The 23,265-nt window shown below is 42.6% G+C and overlaps 3 protein-coding genes across 5 annotated transcripts; 2 read left to right on the top strand and 1 right to left on the bottom strand.

The window, feature by feature from the left end:
* The first annotated feature begins 55 nt into the window (after positions 1-55).
* LOC120040925 (cytosolic Fe-S cluster assembly factor narfl-like) lies at positions 56-8,550 on the top strand. 2 transcript variants are annotated; one of them, XM_038985919.1, is made up of 11 exons: positions 56-139; positions 834-929; positions 1,255-1,398; positions 1,540-1,669; positions 1,780-1,914; positions 2,587-2,705; positions 4,507-4,636; positions 4,767-4,839; positions 6,007-6,144; positions 6,477-6,634; positions 6,967-8,550. In XM_038985919.1, the coding sequence occupies exons 1-11, from the start codon at positions 74-76 to the stop codon at positions 7,206-7,208; spliced, it is 1,431 nt and encodes a 476-aa protein (XP_038841847.1). In that variant the 5' UTR covers positions 56-73; the 3' UTR covers positions 7,209-8,550. The 2 variants fall into 2 exon arrangements, with proteins under 2 accessions (XP_038841847.1, XP_038841838.1); XM_038985910.1 differs by having other exon boundaries at positions 1,537-1,669.
* LOC120040941 (hydroxyacylglutathione hydrolase, mitochondrial) lies at positions 8,449-14,516 on the bottom strand. Of its 2 annotated transcripts, XM_038985929.1 has the most exons (10): positions 14,315-14,516; positions 13,918-13,979; positions 13,029-13,219; positions 12,866-12,930; positions 12,597-12,714; positions 12,405-12,513; positions 10,541-10,644; positions 10,215-10,316; positions 9,608-9,687; positions 8,449-9,388 (listed from the first exon to the last, which is right to left on the bottom strand). In XM_038985929.1, the coding sequence occupies exons 3-10, from the start codon at positions 13,131-13,133 to the stop codon at positions 9,289-9,291; spliced, it is 783 nt and encodes a 260-aa protein (XP_038841857.1). In that variant the 5' UTR covers positions 13,134-13,219; positions 13,918-13,979; positions 14,315-14,516; the 3' UTR covers positions 8,449-9,288. The 2 variants fall into 2 exon arrangements, with proteins under 2 accessions (XP_038841857.1, XP_038841855.1); XM_038985927.1 differs by lacking the exon at positions 14,315-14,516 and having other exon boundaries at positions 13,918-14,053.
* LOC120040962 (acylpyruvase FAHD1, mitochondrial-like) lies at positions 14,144-15,723 on the top strand. The gene has a single exon (XM_038985936.1). It carries the CDS (start codon positions 14,443-14,445, stop codon positions 15,097-15,099), a length of 657 nt encoding a protein of 218 aa, XP_038841864.1. The 5' UTR covers positions 14,144-14,442; the 3' UTR covers positions 15,100-15,723.
* Positions 15,724-23,265: the final 7,542 nt, after the last annotated feature.

Here is a 23,265-nt window from a genome sequence, read left to right as displayed (position 1 = left end):
GAAGCGCATTCTCTGACGAAACATCTTTACGACATTCAAAGTAAACACAAACTGCTTTACTGCAGCACTAAACATGGTGTCCCAATTTAGCGGTGTTTTGCAGTTGACAGATCTAGATGATTTTATCACTCCTTCCCAGGTAACTAACACTTAACCATACAACAATCAGGTTATTAAACACGTTTTACATAATTAGCATAGGTATAATGTGGTTATTTTAATGTTAACGACCCACTGGTCGCCATTCTCAGTAGTTAGTTAACGTTAGCTAGCTAGCTACTGTAGTTAGCTAACCTCTAAAGTACTGGCTAGCTGTCAAATAGAGTATTATCTGTCCAACTTCCAAATGCGTATATTGCGTTATTGGCATTGCTGTGTAAATTGATTGAAGCAATGGTGGTTTTCAATTGAACGCGCTTTTGTTCTTTAAAAAAAATCTAATTAACTCGTAGCGGATGCTGGTGGGGAGCTTTAGGAGGAGGACGGGCTCATTGTAATGACTGGAATGAGATCATTAGAATGGATTGAAAGACGTTGTTTCCTTCCAGCCTCCTCTACTACCTAGTTGGTTTGCTCTCTCGCTAAGTAGCTAGGTCATCGAAATGACATGTGACTCATTTGTCTAGCTAACGTTAACTAGTTAACTTCCTAGGTTAAAGAACGTAGCCAAAGATGTCCACTTTTATCTGTCATCAGACACATCATTAGTTCCTTTTAATTTAATTGGTCCTTGTACTGTAAGCACCTGGATGTGACTAAGCTAGCTAGTATTGTTTGTGATTGTACTTCTCTCCCCTAAACTGATTGCTACTTGCTCCCCTTTCCTTTCTTAGGAATGTGTGAAACCAGTCAAGGTGGAGAAGAAGCAAGGCAGATCTGTGGCTAAAATTCAAATAGAAGATGATGGGAGCTATTTCCAGGTTAAACAGGTGCGTTTGCTTCAATGTTTCCCACATAGTGACCACAGCTGGAGCTGTGATGTTACATCGACTAACATGTCAACTGGCATGAGCCTACTTCACTGAGGGTGAATCTCAAAACTCTCTTGTTGCTCTTCTCATCTCGCCTTCACCTGAACTTGTTCTGAAGACACAGGATTGGTAAAAGCAATATGGCTGCCTTATGGGATTTGTTTTGTCAAGTACTTTCTCAAATTAATTTGAGTAGTGGATGCTACTTTTTGAGACACACATTTTCTTTCTCACTGTTAACCTACAGTACAATGTTACTCCATCTTGTTCTTTGTGTCTCCAGGATGGTGGAAAGCAGAAGCTGGAGAAAGCTAAGATCACTCTGAATGACTGCCTGGCCTGCAGTGGCTGCATCACCTCAGCTGAGAGTGTCCTTATCACACAGCAGAGTCATGAAGAGATCTACAGGGTGCTACGCAACAACAAGGTAGTGTGTGTGTTGTCATCCATCTGAAGACCCACAAACAGAACCCACCAGTCATACTCAACCCAGCGTGTTTAGTGATGATGATGGTGTCTGTATCTGTCTCCCCTGTGTGTAACTAGTCTCCCTTCATCTCCCCAGCAGGCAGGTGTAGCAGAGCAGAAGGTGGTGGTGGTGTCTGTGTCCCCACAGTCCAGAGCCTCCCTGGCAGCACGCTACGGCCTGAGCAGCAGTGAGGCAGGCAGGAGGCTCACCGCCTTCTTCAAGGGTCTGGGTGAGTGCGAAGGTTAAAAGATAAACCTTTGTGTATCTGTGTAATACACATTAGTGAGATACATTATATTTAGATAAAATATACTGACTGGTGTGACTGTTGTGTTTCAGGGGTTCACCACGTGTTTGACACCAGCTTCAGTAGGACCTTCAGCCTGTTGGAGAGTCAGAGAGAGTTTGTGGAGCGGTTCCATCGGAAGGAGCAAGACAAGCAGGCCCTGCCCATGCTGGCCTCTGCCTGCCCAGGTAACCAGCTGTACCTCAACACCTTAACTAGTCCCTGATTATCTCCAGGCCAGAATCCTTCCAATAGAACTTCAGAAACCAGGGCCCAATTTCACAAAGTTCCTCAGATTAGAAGTGGGTGGGTGCTTATATTTGTCCTGTTTCACACATGTACAAGTGTGTATTAATTGGAAATGTGTTTTTTGCATATCCCAGTTTTTTGCATATAGCCAGAAGAGGGAATAAGAGGGGGGACAGATCATCTCCTACTCTGAGATACTTTATAAATACAGGCCTTGGTCTCTTCCAGGTCCAGTAATAATACAGGCTTGTGTTCAGGTTCATTAATAATACAGGCTTGTGTTCAGGTTCATTAATAATACAGGCTTGTGTTCAGGTTCATTAATAATACAGGCTTGTGTTCAGGTTCATTAATAATACAGGCTTGTGTTCAGGTTCATTAATAATACAGGCTTGTGTTGTCTTCAGGTTCATTTATAATACAGGCTTGTGTTGCCTTCAGGTCCAGTAATAATACAGGCTTGTGTTGTCTTCAGGTCCAGTAATAATACAGGCTTGTGTTGTCTTCAGGTCCAGTAATAATACAGGCTTGTGTTGTCTTCAGGTCCAGTAATAATACAGGCTTGTGTTGTCTTCAGGTTCAGTAATAATACAGGCTTGTGTTGTCTTCAGGTTGGATCTGCTATGCAGAGAAAACCCATGGAGAGTTTATCCTGCCCTACGTCAGCTCCACCCGCTCCCCACAGCAGATGATGGGCTCTCTGGTGAAGGGCTTCTTCGCTGGCCAGCAGGTTGGTAGGGACTCATTGACATTAGAGTCCTGCATGGGTCCGTTTTTGGAGCCGCACATAAATTCTGAGCCTACCCGACATCAAGAGAGATCTTTCTGTACATTCCGACCCATCCGCATAAAATTGTTCCGAGAGCTGATCCGTTAACCCGCCAAATAACATCTATTTATTTAGTGTTTGTGACTCCTGGGTAGTAGGCTAATATTCTTCTTCCCTGCATGAATTCATTTGTCTGCGTGTCTATTCAACATGAATTAAGAATGATATATATATTTTTCTTCACAATGCAATGCGGCACATTGACAACTCAAATCGCTTTGAAAAAAGGAGACTTCTAATTAGCCTTCTTACCTAATGAAAGCCTGTAGCTGACATAACGAAACAAGACCTTTACATTCAATATTGTTTAGATAATCAAATAATTTAATTGAAACTTAAAGGGATTCTCTGGTACTTTTGTATACTTTTTAGCCAGTAGTTCTGAAAGTAGCATCCACGAGCTAAAAGTGGTCCCCGAAAATTGTGTACTACATCACATATTTGCAGATATGTGCTCCACGTCATTGCTCTCTCTCTTGCTCTGCTGTGTGTGATTCTTGCTAGTTGTCACTCAAATAGCGATGGGCTGAATTTCATGGCTAGATCTTCAATTGCTAGGGGGCTGGCCCATGTGGGGGAAGTTAGGGAAAATGGAGCAACACAGCTTCCAGAACAGTTGCTTTTAAACTAGGGATTTTGTGGTTAATTGAGGTAAGACAGTAATTATGCTCATAGATTATGCGTATATGAACTACACATTGACATATCCAGCCCAAAGCGAGAGGTTTCAAAAATATTTACTAGTCGCTAAAGTACCTGAGCATGTCTTTCCCAGAATAATTTATTTACTAGGCTACACTTTTACCAGCGGCACTGGTTAAACGTTATATGGCCTGTATATGGTCTAAATGTACGAAAGCCTGAATTAACAGAATCATTCACTAATAATTAACTGAATTATTGTAAACAAATACCTGCTTGCACTTTTTGCAGTCTGTGCATCCATCTACCGAGTTGTTGACCTTGTCCATAATGACTCCAAAATCCTTCCAAAGCGGGGATTTCACTCGCGCAGCACCTGTTTCCATGATTGTGTATTCCTCCATCATAACTTTTATTTATTTATTTGTCCTGTTACTTTAGCCATTTTCGCGTGAGATAGGCTAGCCAGGGAAAGTAACCTTGGCAATGTATTCTTACGTGGGGGAAGGGAACATAAGCTCTGCATGTGGACAAATTAAAATGTTTCAGCACAACACAAATAATGGACAGTGTCCTGCTGGTAGCCTTCTATGCCTGCCTCACCGCTCACAGAATGGAATTCACATAACAACACAGATAATGGACAGTGTCCTGCTGGTAGCCTTCTATGCCTGCCTCACCGCTCACAGAATGGAATTCACATAACAACGCAAAACAACAAGCTCCTGGGTTTGTAAAAAAAAAAAAAAGTGTTTTCTTGATTTAAAAAGTTTCTGACCTGCAATATAGTTCTTCTGAACCGGAAGTCGACCCCCCCCACCCGCCAGCTGATGAGTCTGACATTCAGCATGGATCAGGGATGCAGACTGCAGGGTTAAATATCTAGATGTTAGTTATGGAATAGACTAAATGGAGTCAGGTGATATAGATCAGAGATGTAGAGTAACGTTTAAATAGATGATAAGAATTTGTTCATTTTGGATGATGATTCTATCATGTCTGTATAGTAGGATGAGATCTTCTAAAGGACATGACTGACAGGTGTGTGTTGTTGTTGCAGGGCCTGAACCCTCAGCAGATCTACCATGTGACTGTGATGCCCTGCTATGATAAGAAACTGGAGGCCTCCAGGCCTGACTTCTACCTGGAGGAGGCTGACACCAGAGAGGTGGACTGTGTCATCACTTCAGGTAGAGAGGACATTATACCACTATGGCAGATAGTATTCAAAGTGTGTGTGTGTCTGTGTGTGTTTTCTGTTTTGAAACACATTTTTAAATGAACATTTTCTGATGTCTGTTTCTGTTTATTTCATGACAGGAGAAGTTCTGAAGATGCTAGAGGAAGAGAAAGTGTTGCTCAGCGATGTGGATCCAGCCCCATTAGATACAATGTAAGGGTTTGAACCTCATCTTTTACATATAAATTAATACCAGCGCGTGTGTCAGGAGAACTCCAGAAGGTGTGTGTATGTGTGTGTCAGGAGAACTCCAGAAGGTGTGTGTGTGTGTGTGTGTGTGTGTGTCAGGAGAACTCCAGAAGGTGTGTGTGTGTGTGTGTGTCAGGAGAACTCCAGAAGGTGTGTGTGTGTCAGGAGAACTCCAGAAGGTGTGTGTGCCGCGTGTGTCAGGAGAACTCCAGAAGGTGTGTGTGTGTGCAGCGTGTGTCGGGAGAACTCCAGAAGGTGTGTTTGTGTGTCAGGAGAACTCCAGAAGGTGTGTGTGCCGCGTGTGTCAGGAGAACTCCGGAAGGTGTGTGTGTGTGTGTGTGTGTGTGTCAGGAGAACTCCAGAAGGTGTGTGTGTGTGTGTGTGTGTGTATCAGGGGAACTCCAGAAGGTGTGTGTGTGTGTGTGTGTATCAGGAGAACTCCAGAAGGTGTGTGTGTGTGTCGGGAGAACTCCAGAAGGTGTGTGTGTGTCGGGAGAACTCCAGAAGGTATGTGTGTGTGTGCGTCAGGAGAACTCCAGAAGGTGTGTGTGTGCAGCGTGTGTCAGGAGAACTCCAGAAGGTGTGTGTGTGCAGCGTGTGTCGGGAGAACTCCAAAAGGTGTGTGTGTGTCGGGAGAACTCCAGAAGGTGTGTGTGTGCAGCGTGTGTCGGGAGAACTCCAAAAGGTGTGTGTGTGTGTCGGGAGAACTCCAGAAGGTGTGTGTGTGCAGCGTGTGTCGGGAGAACTCCAAAAGGTGTGTGTGTGTGTGTGTGTGTGTCGGGAGAACTCCAGAAGGTGTGTGTGTGCAGCGTGTGTCGGGAGAACTCCAAAAGGTGTGTGTGTGTGCAGCGTGTGTCGGGAGAACTCCAGAAGGTGTGTGTGCAGCGTGTGTCGGGAGAACTCCAGAAGGTGTGTGTGTGTGTGTGTCGGGAGAACTCCAGAAGGTGTGTGTGCAGCGTGTGTCGGGAGAACTCCAGAAGGTGTGTGTGTGTGCAGCGTGCGTCAGGAGAACTCCAGAAGGTGTGTGTGCAGCGTGTGTCGGGAGAACTCCAGAAGGTGTGTGTGTGTGTGCCGCGTGTGTCAGGAGAACTCCACACTTGCTGATGTGTGTGCGCACTTTTGTCCCTGCAGGTTCAGCAGTGTGTGTGGTGATGAGTTGCTGGGTCATGCAGGGAGCGGTTCAGGAGGATACCTCCATCACGTGTTCACACACGCTGCCAGACAGCTGTTTGGAGAGGAGGTGAAGGAGCTCACATACAAGACACTCAAGTAAGTCAGTCTGGCCCTGCAGTATTAAAGCCCTGTTAGGAGCTCACTTCTGTTAATTGGTTAGCTTTCACTTAGTTGTGTCAACTGTGAAATAGTGCAGGCAAAATACTCAGTCTCTCTTCATTTCCATGAGATGTGCAGGGAAGTCTGTCTCTGCTTCCTATCAGCCATGGAAGTATAGATTTGTTGAGAAGAATAACCTTGAGATTAGAGCAAATTTAAGAAACAGGTGTTTCTAATTGGACAAATCCAAGTAGTCCTTCCCTGTTTCAGTCTGATTTCTTGCTTTTGGTGCCTAATGAACACAACCCTGATTAACCTGTCCCCTTTAGGAACAAGGACTTCCAGGAGGTGACCCTGGAAAGGGACGGTGTGGTCGTGCTGCGTTTCGCCGCAACCTACGGTTTCCGCAACATCCAGAACCTGGTGCAGAAACTCAAGAGGGGAAATTCACCCTACCACTTCGTAGAGGTCATGGCCTGTCCGTCAGGTGAGGGAAGAGGAGGCTTTGTTTGTTGGTTTACATTTGCGTTTAATATAAACACAGATAATATATACAAATACATGTTTTTTTTCTTCTTCCCACATTCAAGTCTTTGAATTGAATTATAATGTCTTGTCTGTTTATTTATTTACTGCTATGGTTGAAGTCTCTATTCTACATGTGCACAGAAGCACAGACAGCAGCTAGTATTAGACAGCACACTCTGTGAATTCCCCTGAGGAATGCTTCCTGTTTGTAATGGCATTTTTTTGGTTCAAGTCAAAGTGAACTTGTAAAACCAGTTGTGTGTTGTGTTTCCTCACTGTGTGTGTATACAGGTTGTCTGAATGGGGGAGGCCAGGTGAAGCCCTTACCAGAGCAGAACAACAAGGAGTTGCTGCAGCAGGTGGAGGATCTGTACAGGGAGGAGCGCCCTCTAGTGCCAGAGGAGGACCAGCGCGTGGCAGAGCTGTACCAGTCCTGGCTACAGAGTGTAGGAGAGGAGAGAGCCAGGGAGCTGCTGCACACACAGTACCATGCAGTGGACAAGGCCACCAACGGACTCCTTGTCAAATGGTGAAGAAGAGGGTGAAAGGATGTTGAAGGGTTTCTGTAAGTGAATGGTCTGTCCTCAAGTGTCAGGGTGCATCTCAATAGTCTAAAGTAGCCTCCTCTGTTTCATCTCCATTGAGTTTAACACAGGTTAGGTGGAAGCAACATGGCCGGTTCTTGTTGGGTATTTTCTGTCACCTGTCTAGTTGTTTAATATCAGTAGAAATAAAGAAAAAGGCATGATAGGACATCTATTTGGCTATTGAGATGCATCCCTATTCTAGGATTATTTGAACCATTGCGTGAAATCACAAAACTTGACCTTGGGTTAATGTTTATGCTCTATCTGTTCTGGATGACTGAATTTATCACTTTCCTTCACCGTCTCTTTCTTGTCTCTCTCCTCTCTCTCTGCTTTTAAGGACCCCTCATCTCTTTTCTCTGTCTATCCATTCCTCTCTTATCTATCCTTCTGTCTGTGCTTAAAGGACTGTCTGTCAGGTCAAATAGAGCATTATCGCCAAGTGTTTAATTACTGTGGTGGCCTGTTATTTATACCAACATAAAGCCTGTATACATTCAGGCTATCGATTCTATACGCACAAGTTAATTCATACCAGACCACTGGTAATGTGGTTGGATAATTATTACTACATTTAAGTGTGCACTAATTATGAATACAGCAGCAAATTCTGTTATTTCACTTGTATGCACTGAAAAGTATTTGTTGTACTCTTGAAATGTTTTCTGATGCAATTCTAAAGAAATATTTTAGTTTAAATGTATATAATTTCTGCCTTATTTATAATAAATCTATGATACATATTTTGCATATTAAAATGTTACATTAGTGTAACGTTCAAGTACGTTATTCACCATGTACCAGCAGTCATTGATATACATACTGGCACGATTTACTTGATACAAAGGAACAGTTTTAGCTGTAGAAATAAGCATACACTTTAAATATTTACATTTGGTTTTTCAGTGTTTTCTTCCTTTGTATGGCATGGTGAGAACAAGAGGCACATCCCTTCATACGGTATGCTCTGTCAGTTAAGCAGCTATGTTAAACCATTTAATATGGACTAGGTAATATTAGCAATATGTCAAAATATATTGCTAATATATTAAACAATGTTTAGCAGCTCTCTTGTAGATATGTGGTGAAATGTTAATATAGAATGTCAAGCAAACATCACCATTTTACCCCAAGAAATCTGCAAGCAGGTAATAGTCATTAGGGATATGAATCTCTGACAAATATGAAATGGTCAGGCCAACAATACATCTGCTTTATTGATTTTTCTGTGAAAGAGACAATGGAGATTTTAATAAAACCTATATGCATCACGCACTTCACATCGTCACTCAAAAGCCTGATGTGTGTATAAATATATGGAGCTTTTGATTAACAAAGAGCATAAGTTGTTATTTAGTATGAGAGATGTTTGGAAGTGCTTCAGTTGATTTTCTATATGTCCAACAATCACACTAAAGTAGCCCTGGCTTCTCTAAAGGGACTATACACAAACCTCTGAAATATTGTCTTGAGTGAATATACCATATTAAAGTAATAAAACACTTGATAAGAAAGCTTTATACAGAGTTAAAAAGTCTAAATTAATTTACAAACATTGCACATTAAGACATCACTTATTCAAGCTTCTACCTGCTTTTTATAGTTCTGTTTTGCTTCTGCAGATGAGAATTGTTGGGGTTTATTAAAATATTATTTTTCACATTACAGAACATCAATACTGTATTCACTCTACAGCAAACTGTACATTTCAGTAATCAAAGCTAAATTAACTTAATTCAAGTCAAGATTCTTAAATCAATCTGCAATACAGATCAAATTTTATTCTGTAAATCCAGTTTATACTCAATCTCCAGTCTTCCTCGTGACGAGACTACAATATTTTGTTTTGCTTGATGCTTGCATTAGGTCTACAAGCTAATGTACAGAATGTGGAAATGAAGTAAATACAGTATTTTATGTAGTGAATGAAACGGGTAGGAAATATTTTGCCATAGTTGTTAGTAACAAGTCGCAGTGCACTGGTACGCATGTAGTGGAACGGATTTCACTAGACTCCATTCTGCAGTCACTCCTTGGGGACCCGGAAGCCATCTTTCTCCTTACGCAGACTCCTCATGGTTTCAACAGGGTCATTCTGCCCAGCATGCTCTTGCACAGACTTCTCTCTGGAATAGAAAGGAAAGAATATGTCACTTAAATTATTTCACTACATACAGAGTGAGCATTGGCACTTTCACGCTAAAATCCTCTCCCTCGTCTTCCTCTGACACAAAGCTCAAGAGGGCACTTGTGGATTGTCTGATGCTCGTATAAGAGATCAGTGCTGCTTGTGCTCACTTGAGCGAGTGCTTTATAAAAATGTCTGAATCGTTAGTTGTTCTTACTTCACTCTCATAAAGGGGTTGAATTTGAATTCTTCAGCCACAGTGGAGGGGATGGTTGGTTCTCCATTACGGACCTTCTCCTACGGATTTAATAAAAAGCAGATTATACATTTTCTTGATTACATTAAAGATCGCCATGGCCATGAGTTCACACAAAAAAATGTCCAATGCAGCTGTTTCTCAATATAATTTCTGGGTAACAAGTAAATAAATTACTGTGATTTTAATTGAAAACAATGGTCAAAAATAGCTTCTTAGCAAAAGGGACATTTCTAAATATTTAGCTATGACTGTCTTGGAGTGGTCTGAGTGGGAGGGGAAAACTAAACATTTGTTGTTATTGGCAGAGAGGTTTGGAACTGTTTCTTATTGGTCTATTAACTAATTTACCGCATGGTGATTTCACCATGGAAGGCCAAAACGCCATCCTACCAAAAACAGCAGAATTTCAGTCTTTTAAAAGCAGCTCTTACACTAAGGGCATTAATCATCTTTTTTTTACAATTTCACAGTATTATTCCAACCTCAGTGAGGAAATGTATATAAAACTCAGGGAAATCATGTTTTTGACTGCACTGGGCCTTTAATGAAATGTATCAAGATATACCTTTGCCCATGCTAGTTTTTTCTTGATGACCTCGTTGTCAGGCTCCACATGTCGAGCGAACTTCAGATTGTTGACGGTGTACTCATGACCACAGTAAACACGCTGGAACACAAACACACTATTGTTCCCATCTGCTGCGTGACCAAGCATGTGTGCTGACAAACTCTGTCACACGTGCTTGGTCGCATATAATGTAATAATAACTGACCTTTTCTAACCAATAAAGACAGACACTGAATAGTGTTAATACATTAGCTGTCATTACATGTAAAGAAAGTTATATCTAGAAGTTAATTTTTAACACCGCGTGATTGCGGTATATTTACTGTTTCAGGGGGCAGACGTCCCAGCACGTCTATCAATGCCCTGTACATCTGTTCAGCTGTACCCTCAAAGAACTTCCCACAGCCAGCAACAAACAGTGTGTCCCCTAAACAGGAAGATAACAAGGGTCAAAGGGCATCCATGAAAATCTGCTGATTTAATAATACATAGATAACTACTGTAGGTTTACTTATGTAACTCATGTTTAATGATCAGAACTGTTTAAGAGATTGAAGTCCCCTGTGACTGGAACTGTATTACGACGAGTCTATTCAGACTTCAATAGAGTTCTCCTAGCTTTAAAAAACAACAAATGAGATAGATAGATCTATCTATAATAGAAAAGTATGTGGACACCCCTCCAAATAAGTGGATTCGGCTATTTCAGCCACACCCGTTGCTGACAGGTATATGCAATCTCCATAGAGAAACATTGGCAGTAGAATGGACTTACTGAAGAGCTCAGTGACTTTCAACGTGGCACCATCACAGTATGCCACCTTTCCAACAAGTCAGTTTGTCAAATTTCTGCCCCAGTCAACTGTAAGTGCTGTTATTGTGAAGTGGAAACATCCAGGAGCAACAACGGCTCAGCCGTGAAGTGGTAGACCACACAAGCTCACAGAACGGGACCACAGAGAAGCACATTAAAATCGTCTAACACTCACTACCGAGTTCTTAACTGCCTCTGGAAACAATGTCAACACAAGAACCGTTTGTCAGGCGCTTCATGAATGGGTTTCCATGGCCTAACATCCACACACAAGCCTAAGATCACCATGCGCAATGTCTAGCATTGGCTGGAGTGGTGGAAAGCTCGTCGCCATTGGACTCTGGAGCCGTGGAAACGCGTTCTCTGGAGTGATGAATCACGCGTCACCATCTGGCAGTCCGACGAAAAAATCTGGGTTTGGCGGATAACGCTACCTGCACCAATGCCAACTGTAAAGTTTGGTGGAAGAGAAATAATGGTGTGGGGCTGTTTCTCATGGTTCAGGCTAGGCCCCTTAGTTTCAGTGAAGTGAAATCGTAACACTACAGCATACAATGACATTCTAGACGATTCAATGCTTCCTACTTGTAGCAACAGTTTGGGAAAGGCCCTTTCCTGTTCCAGCATGACAATGCCCTGTGCACAAAGAGGTCCATACAGAAATGGTTTGGTCGAGATCGGTGTCAAAGAACTTGACTGGCCTGCAGAGCCCTGACTTCAACCCCTTCGAACACCTTTGGGATGAATTGGAACGCCGGCCTCGTCGCCCAATATCAGTTCCCGACCTCACGTCATGGCTGAATGGAAGCAAGTCCCCACAGCAATGTTCCACCATCTAGTGGAAAGCCTTCCCAGAAGAGTGGAGGAGGCTGTTATAGCAACAAAAGGGGGACCAACTCCATATTAATGCCCATGATTTTGGAATGAGATGTTCAACGAGCAGGTGTCCACATACTTTTGGTTATGTAGTGTACCTCAGGAATGGCTGAACGAACCAATTGGGAAAGAATGGGTTTTTGGGATAAACACCAAAAATAAGGTCTGAGGTTAACACAGGCTTAGGAGAGCTTATACGTTTTGTTCTATGAGAATATCAGTCAGTTAACATGACCTTTATGAATTATGAAGACTTTATGTGCTTGTTTTGATTACTTAAATGCTTCAAAATTCACAAAGGGACATTAGCTGATATAGATTATCTCATAGAACAGAACGTATAAGATCTCTTAAGCCTGTGTTTACCACAGTTCTTATTTTCGGCTTTTATCCAAAACCCCTATTAATTTCCCTTGGGCTTTAGCCAACATGTCATTACTATTGCTCTCTATTACAGTAGGTGATACAGTCAAAGTGGAAAGATACCGGTAGCTTACCTGTGAAGACAGCTGGAGGCTCAGTGCTGTTGTCTTTGGTCACAAGGTAGCAAATGTGGCCAGTGGTGTGGCATGGCGTAAACAAACACTTGACTGTAAGTGAACCAACCTGGCAATGAAATAGACACGTTTTTAAAATATTTTTAGGCCTGTTATGGTTATTACATAGGTTATTCTGGTATAAGGCCTTACTTTGAACGTGTTGGAGTGTTTGACTTTCTTAGTGAGGGCATCCACCCGGTCATCTCCTCCGTACACAGTGAGACCAGGCACCAGCCTCACCATCTTCTCATTGCCTCCCGCATGGTCCCTGTAGAGAGAAGGAGACAACACATGGTACATAGAAATCCTATAATGTCAGTATATCTAATCTCAGTGTTATTGGACTGCTCACAATGGTAATTTCGCTGAGTCATTTGCACTGAGTGATATTCAAAACATTGATTGACAACTTGACTTACCAATGGTGATGGGTGGTCAGAACTGTCGTAAGTCTCACACCGTGCTTTCTGATAGCTTCTACAACCTGAAGAGACAATCAAATGATTATATAATGTATATACATAATATCCTACTGTTGATCCATCAAAACGAACCTACAGCAGGCTATATTTCATTTCATACCTTCACTGGTTCAACTGGGTCTATGATGGCAGCTTCCTTTGACTCCTCATCAATGAGAAGGTACATATAGTTGTCAGTGAGGGCTGGCAGCAGTTCTACCTTCATGTCGCTCTGCTCCAGAAGTAAAGACTTCCTTATCGGGATATCAGGAGCTTCCTTGTGTAGAAGGGCTGCTTGGACGTGCGCAGGGGCTACACAATATTTACAATTCATCACATTAGACATAACAGAACTCACTAACCAATTTGTCATCGTAAAAATATAAATAGTTGACATAATATTAACCAATCCATTTTCGTGGAAAAATACAGTTCACATACAGGTTAAACGTGCTTACAATGTACACAAGGGCTACGTGGTTCTTGGAGAACAGCCAAGTAAAGTTTCGCTATTGTAACCCTGTCAGAGAGAGCTTGTTGTAAATTTATTCAAGCTGTCATTCACATGAAAGTAAACAAGTAAGCCAGAGAGCACAAAGCCAAAGTACTATGGAGTAAGATCAGAATAATAAATAAAAATAACTGGAATCCAATGGTTTGCAAATATTTCGATGCTGCCACATTCTATGCATAGTAGCTAAGCCTTCAGTTCAGTCTGTGTGTGAGAAAATGTTAAGAGGAAATGCCAGACAAGGGGATGATGTAACAGCATCAGAGGCTTGCTAAACGCTGACCAACACCAGTTAGCTAGCCCGGGACAGCTGCTTCAAAGATATATGGCTGCTTTGACAGTAGCTAGCTAGCATTTGACTATGCTGTGCAAATTACAAATATGAACGCTAGCTAACCTTACGTTGGCGTGTCATCAGTGACAGTTCGTTTAGAAACGTTCAGGGTTGTTATGTAGCTGTGAAAAGAACCTGAAAGATCGGGATGTGAGCGAAACATACCAATTTTATACGTTGCAGCGGCTCCAAGAACGCCAAGAGTGCAGGCACTCGCTACCAGTGACCTGTAAAACATAGCAAGCAACACTGTAGCTGTTTGCTAATATCGCAATCGCATGTACAGGAACCAGACAAGTTTGGTTTAAAGAAGAGTTCCGCCTTCTTTAAAGTTGACCTCCGCAGATACGCCAATCGAATGCGGGGGAGTAGCTCGTGAATATCAGCTGGTAGGCTGGAGAAAGCGAACCCACAGAACTTTACGACGTCATATTTGTAATCAGGGTTGAGTTTGTAAAATATATGCACTAATTTAGCTTCATTGTAATATTTATATAATGCATTTCCTTCGTATCGAAATATCTCATATTTGTGAATGAACTTTTATTATGTAACACGTCACCTTTTTTTGTCCACTCTGGGATACCGTACGGTTGACAGGTTTGTTCAAGGAAGCTGCAGCGGGCAAAGGTCGTTTTGATGGTAAGAACTGCTTCGGAGCAGCTGTAGACTTGACAAGATTTCTTTACAATGACTTCACGAAATGTATCTCGATATTGGGAGTGGGGAAAGAAAATCATCTGTGTTGGGAGGAACTACGCCGACCATGCAAAGGAGCTGAATAACGTCGTCCCAACAGAGCCCGTGTTGTTCCTGAAGACACCATCTGCATATCTGACAGAGGGCTCACCTATCCTCATTCCCAAATACTCCAACAGTGTACATCATGAAATCGAGTTGGGGGTGGTCATCGGGAAAGGGGGCACCGCTATCCCCCAATCCTCCGCGATGCAACACGTCGCAGGGTACGCCCTGTGCTTGGATATGACCGCTCGGGATGTCCAGGATGACTGCAAGTCTAAAGGTCTTCCGTGGACTCTGGCCAAAGCGTTCAACACGTCTTGTCCCGTCAGTGAATTCATCCCCAAAGAGCGGATACCCGACCCGGGAAACGTGAAGTTCTGGCTCAAAGTGAACGGCCAGATGCGCCAGAATGGCTGCACCTCTCAGATGATCTTCTCCATTCCCTTTCTCATCAGCTACATCAGTGAGATCATCACCCTAGAAGAGGGGGATCTGATTCTCACTGGGACTCCCAAGGGTGTATCCGCTGTGCAGGTGCACGATGAACTACATGCTGGCATAGATGATGTTGTCAGCATGACTTTTAAAGTTGGCAGACGTTGACAGATGATTAGCAAACTCTATTAAAATCTGTATTTTATTGTACATTTCTGTAATTTGCTTTTAATCAGAGCAGAGAGCTGGATGAAATGTATGGAATTACATTGGAGTCATTAGGCAGGCCTATTTCATGCAGAATGGCCACACTGATCCAAGTACATTGTTGCAGTTCTGAAACCAGCAGAGGGCAGTGCTTACTCAAAGATTCTAATACAGAATTACAATGTAGCCTATTAGACCATTTTTTAAATTGATTTTACAATGGGAAATATGATAGATACAAAACTTGAAGTCTTGTTTTGAATTTCTGGTCCAGTAGATTTCACTAAATCAGATGCTCAACAAGTGGGCCAGGTGCTGATCTTAATCTTATCCTGACCAATTGTTGTTTTCTGGTCTAGACAACAGCCTCTGTCACATCACTGTGATCACAGTTAGAATGTTCGTCTTAAAAATCTAGTCTTTTTCTGTTTGTGAGGAACATTGCCCATGGCATTTTGAACTCCTGTCTACTCTACTATGAATAGGGAAAAAATCTGAGGATTTTCTCTTACAGGTCCAATCCTCTTCAAAGCCAAATCAGCCTGAAGAAGTAGTCACATTAAACATTTACAGCCTGTTCATTTATATTGGCGTGCCTTTTATAATCTCAAACATTTCACAGATGAAATTGAGTCTCCACTACAGTGTCACAGATGAGTGATGTTTGAGACGTGACTTATTGAGAGAGTTAAGGGAGGTTTTTGCTCTAGTTGTGTTGTGGGCCTGCTGCATGCTACCCCATTATAACAGTGGAGAGGAGACTGTCTTCATCCACTGGCTTTATGAGACAGCATATTACACCTGTGTTTTTTGGAAGTGATCAGAGTATCAGACTTCAGGCCTGAGGTAACTCCTTGTCACCCTCCATCTCCACTTGAATCTCTATCTTTTGAAGAGGAACAGACTAAAGGGCTTTTCACATAACTGAGTCAAACTAACCTGAGCTTTTCTGTACTGAGCTTGCCTGGTTATGTGTCCACCATAGTGGCTAGTTGATATTGATATCGGAGCCAGCAAAGCTTGATTCGGGTCGGCACAGTAGTGTGAAAATGGTATGATTTCTTTCAACCTGCAACAACTCAACTGGAATGTTTCTTGTCATAGGATCAAACAAGCCTTTTTCATTTAGCTTCTTTCCAGGAAAGGACTCCAGATTTTCAGGTTTGTGTAAATTCTGTCTGACTTGATTACAGTCCGTCATTTCTCAGTTTCTCAAATCCACAGTCAAATGTATCCTCTTATCTGTAACTGGCTCGCGCTGTGCGGCTCAACCGTTGTCCATGATGGCGGTAAATAAGGGCCGTGTGGGTCTGCCAGCTCTGCCCTCTCCGTAACCACATTCTTCCAGGAGTGTTTAACATCTGTTCCAGGTTGAATTACACTTCCCCCACAGGCCTCTGCTATCAGGATCAATCACAGTCTCAGCCTGGCTTGACCCAGGCCTGTCTCTCCCTGTAACCTGAGTCTGTGTGTAGTATACACCTTCATCATCCCACCTCAGAGGCATTCTATCACCCAGTCTCACAACTATATGTCCCAGCAGCCTCCAGGGGACTAGGGTTATGTCCAACTTGTTCATCATCATAGCAACTATGAAAGGTTCTGTTTTAATATGTCTAAGAATCTCACTGTAGCTGTAACTGTACCCAACTATCGTCTATGATACAGTCTGGTGAACTATGATTGGGTTATAGCATATGCATGTGTACGCTTTGTGTAGCTATAGGTGCTCCTTTTAACGAGATATGATTATTGTCATCTTAGCTTATATGTGTCTGTGGGTATTATCCTCTAGTCTCCTCTATTAGGCTTGAACAATGAGTTCAAAGCCGAGTGTGGAGCCATGGCTTAGCATTCAGCACAGTGAAATGGCATGTTGTCATCGAGCGAGAGGCCTGAGAAGGTACACTTAACATTCTCAGGGAGTGGATTACCTGCAGTCAGACCACAGCGTGTCTTCAAACCAACCCAACACTCACACACTGACAGTAACAATGATGTCATTCATTGCAGGGCATCAAGCCAGTGGGGTAAAAGTGAACCAAAGAGTGAAGTCGCTCTTTGAAGAAAGGGAATCCCATTGTGAAAAGAAAACACATAATTCTTTCTTTTGAGTGGGGAAACAAAAGCAATTCTGCTGTGGGGTATAGCTTTTGCATTTCTACACAAAAATAAGCCCCAAGTTAACATGACCAAATACTGACACTCACTCACTCAGTCACACAAGAAAGCTATCAGTTACCATTTAATTTGTCCGAGATGCTTCCCCTGCGTGTGAACGCAGAGGTGAGTGTGGTGGATCTTTAAAAGATGACAGGGCTGGTAGCTGTCATTCCAGGAGCAGGCAGAGGTGAGGCACACAGGCAGGAAGGAAGGCAGATGAGTTTTGGAGGTTCATTTTACACAGACAGTCTGCATGACACGCTACAACACCTTCATCCATCCTCAGCACTCATCAGCAACACATGACTGGGTGGTAGAGGTAGTAGCAGGTAGGTATCTCTCCTCTCAGCTTGAGGACACTGAGTTCCTGCATTTGGGTTCATACAGACAGCAGCTCCCACCTTTTTTGTCGATTTCTCACCCCAAGCTCAAGCTCATCTGTAGCCCGGGCGCTGATTGGGAAACAGTAGACAACTTAAATTTTTTTATTGTGTCTGTTCATGTGAAGTCATTTTTCAAGTGCACTATTGAGAAGGTCCTATAGACTTGACTTTGAGAGTCCTATAGAGTTTTTTATACAGTCTTGCCACGTCGGCGTTTAGAAAATGACAGTTCGTGATGTTCTGCTTGCGTGCTGTGCTGTATGTATGTCACCAGACTGTACTGTGGTGTGGCCATCCTAAGAAAGCAGACGCCACAGGCACACACAGCTAGTGGAAAGACTGAGTGAGGGAGGATTCAATATCACATGCATGACAACAAGGCACAGATATGTCCACAACGACTAGGAAACTATCGAGGAATAGATAGTATGGGATTTCATTGCTGGCGATTAGCTGAGAAAAATATTGTGTGTAAGTTTGGATTGTGTGTGTGTGTGTGTCAGTCTAGGAAACCAATAGTTACATAGTTTATCTTCTTGTCCTCTTCATAAATGTCCTAATTAATGACTGAATCTTTGACTATAGTTGATCTCCCACACATGGAAGTAATTACTTTGTGTTCAAGTCAATCCATCATAAAGAATTTATAAGTGGGTGGTTGGGTTTAATAAAACCATGGAACATATCAAGAACCAATTAGTGCTTTATATAGGCATGGCAAAGCTTTAGCATAGACTTATATAAAACTAGTCCTATACCATGGAACTTAAATACTGACTTATGGCATGCAGAATGGAGTCCTTGGCAGCTGAAATTGAACTGTGTAACATAACAGGTGTGTACTTCATTAAGTCTTAGCACGGTAGCACCTGAAAGGGAGGTACAGCTAGCCTGGTCCCAGATCTGTTTGTGCCGCCTTGCCTACTCATATATGGTAATTGTTTGGCCTGACTCCAAACAATGACCATATAGCCTATAGGAGTTGAAAAGACAGCATAAACAGATCTGGGACCATGCTACACTTACAAAAAAAGGGTTCCAAACGGGTTTTTCGGCTGTCCCCATAGGATAACTGTTTTTGGTTCCAGGTAGAATCATTTTGGGTTGCATGTAGAACCTTCTGTAGAAAGAGTTCTACATGGAACCCAAAAGGGTTCTACCTGGAATCAGAACCTTTTGGGTTCTAGATAGCACCTTTTTTTCTAAGAGTGTAGGGCACATCATCTCTGAAGGTACTATGCTATCAATTGAAGACATATTCAACGGTGCACTAAGTAGTAGATGTATATTTCGAGGCAATCTCTAGTCTTCAAGGACTCTGTGATATCATCAGAAAGGTATCAGTTACCATTTCATTTGTCTGAGATGCTTCCCCTGCGTGTGAATGCAGTATATTTCGAGGCAATCTCTAGTCTTAAAGAATTCTGTGATATCATTGTGCTTTTCAGATGTTAAGTGATATAGATTCAGTTGTTAGTCAAAACAGAATGCCTGGAATGTGGCGACTGTCAACAGTATTGTAGTAAATCGTTTATTAAAAATCCTGTTATAGTTTAAAGTGTGAAGTTTTCCCATCCAATTGGTAATATTTAGCTCTGCACCTTGCCATTTCTGGGTGTCTGCCATCCTATGAATTTTAATTGTGAGTTTTCCAAAAAAGCCCCAATAAGCTAATTATAAATGACTGGCAACTTGGATGTTAAGTGGTATTGAAGCAAGAGTTTTGTCCTGAAATAGTATAAAGTCCCATTGTAAAACTTCCTAATCCCATCTCTAAAAAACATTCCCTGAAACAGGCTTACTCACCACCAATTTAAAGTAAAACCATTTTGAGCCAAATTACTCTGAACAATTAAAGCCAGAGTCACTCGTTTAACAAGATACAGTGTACTACCCTAACCACAGAGTGTGGGAAATGTGTGGAGTCCTTGTAGTACGGACTGTCTTCATTTATGAGTAATCAGAAGAAACCTCTTTTACACTGTAATCCTGCTTTTATCTGGTGTGTACAAATCAGCCTTTTTTTCTTCAAACTGAGAACCCTCAAAATCGTTCAACCCTCCTCCGTGACTGGTTCTGATTAGTCTGCCATATGCCCATATATGTCTCATCCTTCCCTTACGCAAAATATATAGGTCCCTCATCACAGTTAATCTCCAATAATTACAGGGCTGTAACCGTATCCACGTCAGGTGATTTTCATAAGGGTAAACAAATCCACAATGCTAGGAAGTGATGGCATGCATCAAATTGTGACCTCAGATTCTTAAGAGCTGCATACCACTAGGGCCACAACAAATTGTCTAGTTGCGGAACGGAAGACGTTAAGGTTTATGAACCTGTAATTTAATTGATGTACTCATTCAGTCATGTACGGGTTTTATAGGTCTACATTGTTAAAACCTCCATCCTCTTCAATGTAAACAAATCAGTCAGAACAACTGGATCACAGTTTCATTCTGGGTTTATCTGTGGAATTATCTGTGTATGGAAACTGAAGTGCAATGGTTGGTTATTGTACACTACAGTAATACTACAGTCATAGCATCACAGTTTGTCATTTCTGTTGGATAACTTAGTAGTCTTCTAAACTCCAAAATCCCCTTTTTGGCTCGCGTGTGAGAAATGATGTCTTGGTACTACTGTTTTCACGATGGGGCGCAATGATGTCAGGGTTGTTTTACGATGGCATGTTCAATGTAACCAGGATGGAGTCTTTGACTGTCTACATGATCTGTCACATTACCAGACTTATTAAAGGGTCGAATCATATCTAGCAGATACATAGATCTACAGTACAAAACCAGTCAATTCGGATGCCTACAGTGGATATCAATGAGAGTTATGTTATGCATGCACCTTAAGTTGAGACCATGCCCATAGAATGGAATGATTCAAATACATAGCCATTCCTCCGGGCCCCATTGTGGAATGTTTTGGGACAGCTTTGCCCAGAGCATCCACTCATACCATGCTGTGGTTGCAGTCGGGTTGCAGTCCCATTAGAGCCACAGTAGTTCAGCCCAGTGTATAATAAACATGTAGCCTATGATTCATGTTCCGCTGATTTCATTAAGTTTACTGTTAGGCTGGTACCGAAGACATTGGTGCTAATGACTTGCCCAGATGGAGGGGGAATATAAAAAAATGGACACACGCGCAGGCACACACACACACACACACACACACACACACACACACACACACACACACACACACACACACACACACACACACACACACACACACACACACACACACACACACACACACACACACACACTCCTACCACTGGGCTGGCACTCAGAAAAGGCAGCTATCAGCAAGACAGCTAAATAAAATGTGGTACAGATGAAGTGAGCCAGGGACATTAAATGGTACTGAGGGCACTACTAGCCTGTGGCCAGACGTATTTAAGTGAGGCGGATAGGTGGGAATGTGTGACAGACATAGCCTACTGGGTGTAGGTACTGTATCCTACTGGGTGGAGGTACTGTAGACTACTGGGTGGAGGTACTGTAGACTACTGGGTGGAGGTACTGTAGACTACTGGGTGGAGGTACTGTATCCTACTGGGTGGAGGTACTGTAGACTACTGGGTGGAGGTACTGTATCCTACTGGGTGGAGGTACTGTAGACTACTGGGTGGAGGTACTGTATCCTACTGGTGGAGGTACTGTAGACTACTGGGTGGAGGTACTGTATCCTACTCGGTGGAGGTACTGTAGACTACTGGGTGGAGGTACTGTAGACTACTGGGTGGAGGTAATGTATCCTACTGGTGGAGGTACTGTAGACTACTGGGTGGAGGTACTGTAGACTACTGGTGGAGGTACTGTATCCTACTGGGTGTAGGTACTGTAGACTACTGGGTGGAGGTACTGTAGACTACCGGGTGGAGGTACTGTAGACTGCTGGGTGGAGGTACTGTATCCTGCTGGGTGGAGGTACTGTATCCTACTGGGTGGAGGTACTGTATCCTACTGGGTGGAGGTACTGTAGACTACTGGGTGGAGGTACTGTAGACTACTGGGTGGAGGTACTGTAGACTACTGGGTGGAGGTACTGTATCCTACTGGTGGAGGTACTGTAGACTACTGGTGGAGGTACTGTAGACTACTGGGTGGAGGTACTGTAGACTACTGGGTGGAGGTACTGTAGACTACTGGGTGGAGGTACTGTAGACTACTGGGTGGAGGTACTGTAGACTACTGGGTGGAGGTACTGTAGACTACTGGGTGGAGGTACTGTAGACTACTGGGTGGAGGTACTGTAGACTACTGGGTGGAGGTACTGTATCCTACTGGTGGAGGTACTGTAGACTACTGGGTGGAGGTAGGCAGGAGGCAGAAAGTAGTGCCACTGCCAAGGTAACTGGGTACTAAACATAAACTGAGCCCGTTCATTAACTGTTAATCCTGGAGCTGTTCTGCGTCCATCCCAGTCTACATTTCAGGGGGAAAGTTGGGTTCCTTTAAAAAAAAGTTATTCCACCAGAGCAGATGTGTTTTCTTCCTGTTGGAAGAAAGGAGTGGTGCTAATTCTGCCCAGAGAGGGAAGGATGGGCTCTTTTTAAGACAGCTGACATATTTCATAATTTAAGGCCACAGCCCTCAGACTGCACATGTGGTCTCACTATGTGGAGGGAGAGAAAGAGGGAGAGAGATAGAGGGAGAGCGAAGGGGGGACGAGAGGGAGAGGAAAGAGAGGAGAGGGAAAGAGGGAAGCTGAGGTCTGTGCATGTTTTCTACTGAGGAGGTAGACAGAGTTTAGCCTCTTATTCCAGGCTTCTGAGTTCTCCTAGAATACACAGAACACAATAATACAAGGTCTGGCTACGCTAAACTAGGTAGAGTTGGGTCTTCAGGCCTCCAAGGGACTCCTGATGGTGGGTCTTAATGAGACCTGTTGTGGCTAGTAGAACACTGACAGGTCACAAGAGCATTACCGCACCACTGTGTGTGTTTCAGTAAAAAAAATAACATTATGTATTCATTTCAAATGAAGCTTTACTAAACATCTCAACATATTCTCATTTCAGTATGTACAAGTGTTGTATAGTGTTGTATGTATAGTGTTGTAAACTTCAGTATGGTTTAATATAACATTTTTACAGAGTAATACGAAACAGTTTCCTATACATAATTGAAAGGAAATAAACTTTGACAAACATAATCTTTAAGCATGTAATTTACAAATGACCTGGTAACGTCAGGATAATGATACTAATTGTACATTGCGATTCATCATTGAAGGGTAAACTATATATACAAATCTGTTTCGGTTGCAAAATGGTGTTTCTGTACCCAAAGTGAGGTATCATTGTTGGATGCATCAAAGGTTTGCAAGTAAGAGCATCATTTTAAATGAGGCTTAAATAACTTTGAGTTAAAAGGTGAAATAAGTATCACATCATAATTAGCTCTTTACCCAAGTGGAAGAAAAAGGATTATGTGTACAAAGTCTATGTAATAGAGGTTCATCATCCAATGTAATACTGTCCCAATGGAAATGCTGTAAACAGGGTCTGGTATTAGATTGACTTGACAGATAATGATAGATAGTTACACATTTGGTTTTA

The sequence above is a fragment of the Salvelinus namaycush genome, chromosome 3 (genome assembly GCF_016432855.1).
Source record: "Salvelinus namaycush isolate Seneca chromosome 3, SaNama_1.0, whole genome shotgun sequence".
NCBI lineage: Eukaryota > Metazoa > Chordata > Actinopteri > Salmoniformes > Salmonidae > Salvelinus > Salvelinus namaycush.
This window is presented reverse-complemented; position numbering and strand designations above follow the sequence as displayed.